Source organism: Trypanosoma conorhini, assembly GCF_003719485.1.
Source record: "Trypanosoma conorhini strain 025E chromosome Unknown Tco_14.4_contig_01391, whole genome shotgun sequence".
Classification (NCBI taxonomy): Eukaryota; Euglenozoa; class Kinetoplastea; order Trypanosomatida; family Trypanosomatidae; genus Trypanosoma; species Trypanosoma conorhini.
Window position 1 is genome coordinate 1 of NW_021705494.1, and position 1,145 is coordinate 1,145.

Genomic DNA, 1,145 nt, shown 5'->3' on the forward strand with positions numbered 1-1,145 from the left:
TCACTCCACGCTGTGCGCGGCTCGCTGGAGTTGGCCTCCACCACCCTCATCCCCAGCGGCTCCGCAGCGTGGCCCGACTCCACGTAGCCCCACTTCGCGTTGAAGACAGAGTCGTATACACCCTCCACCGGCACCGGCGCAACCGTAACCGCGGCTTCCTGCCTTGCCCTTTCGTTTGCCTGCGCCGCGGCAAGGGCATTGTTGAGTTTTGTCCTTGTAATAGGAAAAACAATTTCCTTATGTTCAAAATCCCCCCAGCGTTGGAGATTACCCACGTCAAGCTCCATCAGCCTGCGTGCGTCAAACAGGAACTGATACTCTGGTGAATTAAGAATTTCTCCTAGGAGCCACTCGTCCCTGATGTAATGCTCAGGTCTACGCGCAAGCACCCCCATCATTACATTGTGTTCTTCATCGAGCACGAAATTGGGAGCAACGTACCTCCTGATGAAGTCGCTTAACGTCATTTGCCTTGTAGCATCTAATCCCTCCAGCAGTACTTCCTCCACGGTGCTGATAAGGGCCCACTGCGGGCCCGCAGGTGCTTCGACCCTTCGGCGTTGCGCTGGGGGTGCCGTGGAATCGCCGCTGTCGGGTTCCGCCCTTGCATGCCGCGGGGGCAGCGGCACATCAGTGACTGGGCTCTCCGCGGCACGCGCCCTCGTTCGCTTTGGAGGCATTTCTTTCCTTACTTGTTTTACTTTGTTGTAGTTGTTGTTGGCTTGAGCTGAGGCCGAACAACAACCACCAGCCAAAAGGAGAACGAGGGACAAAAAAAAAAGGCACACACACACTCAAGCAGGAGGGCCACCGCGACAGCAAGTGGGCGCCCCACGCACTCACCGGCAGAGTGTAGGGGAGAGTCAGTGACAACAACAACAGCGTGGCGGGTGCGGGGGGTTGCCGCTCGCCACGCCGGTGAGAGACACGTCACCGCACACACACACGCACACGTGGGAGGAAAACGCAGCGCGGAAGCCCCCAGAGCCAATGACACAAAGAGCAAACACCACAGAAAAAAAAAAGCATCCCACTGCGCCACACGTGGCAGCACTAGTGTTCAGACAGAAGAACGAAGTAAGGCACGCCACCGCAAAGGCAACTCTCATTGCCCACTCCACCGCAGAATTATCACTGCGTCGGCC

At 57.5% G+C, this 1,145-nt stretch overlaps 1 protein-coding gene across 1 annotated transcript; it reads right to left on the reverse strand.

Moving 5' to 3' along the window:
• Tco025E_09978 (retrotransposon hot spot (RHS) protein) lies at positions 1–680 on the reverse strand (the record flags this gene model as incomplete). The annotated part of the gene is made up of 1 exon (XM_029376773.1): positions 1–680. A coding segment is annotated over one exon (680 nt), but the record flags the coding sequence as incomplete, so codon positions are not given.
• Between the last annotated feature and the right edge of the window lie 465 nt (positions 681–1,145).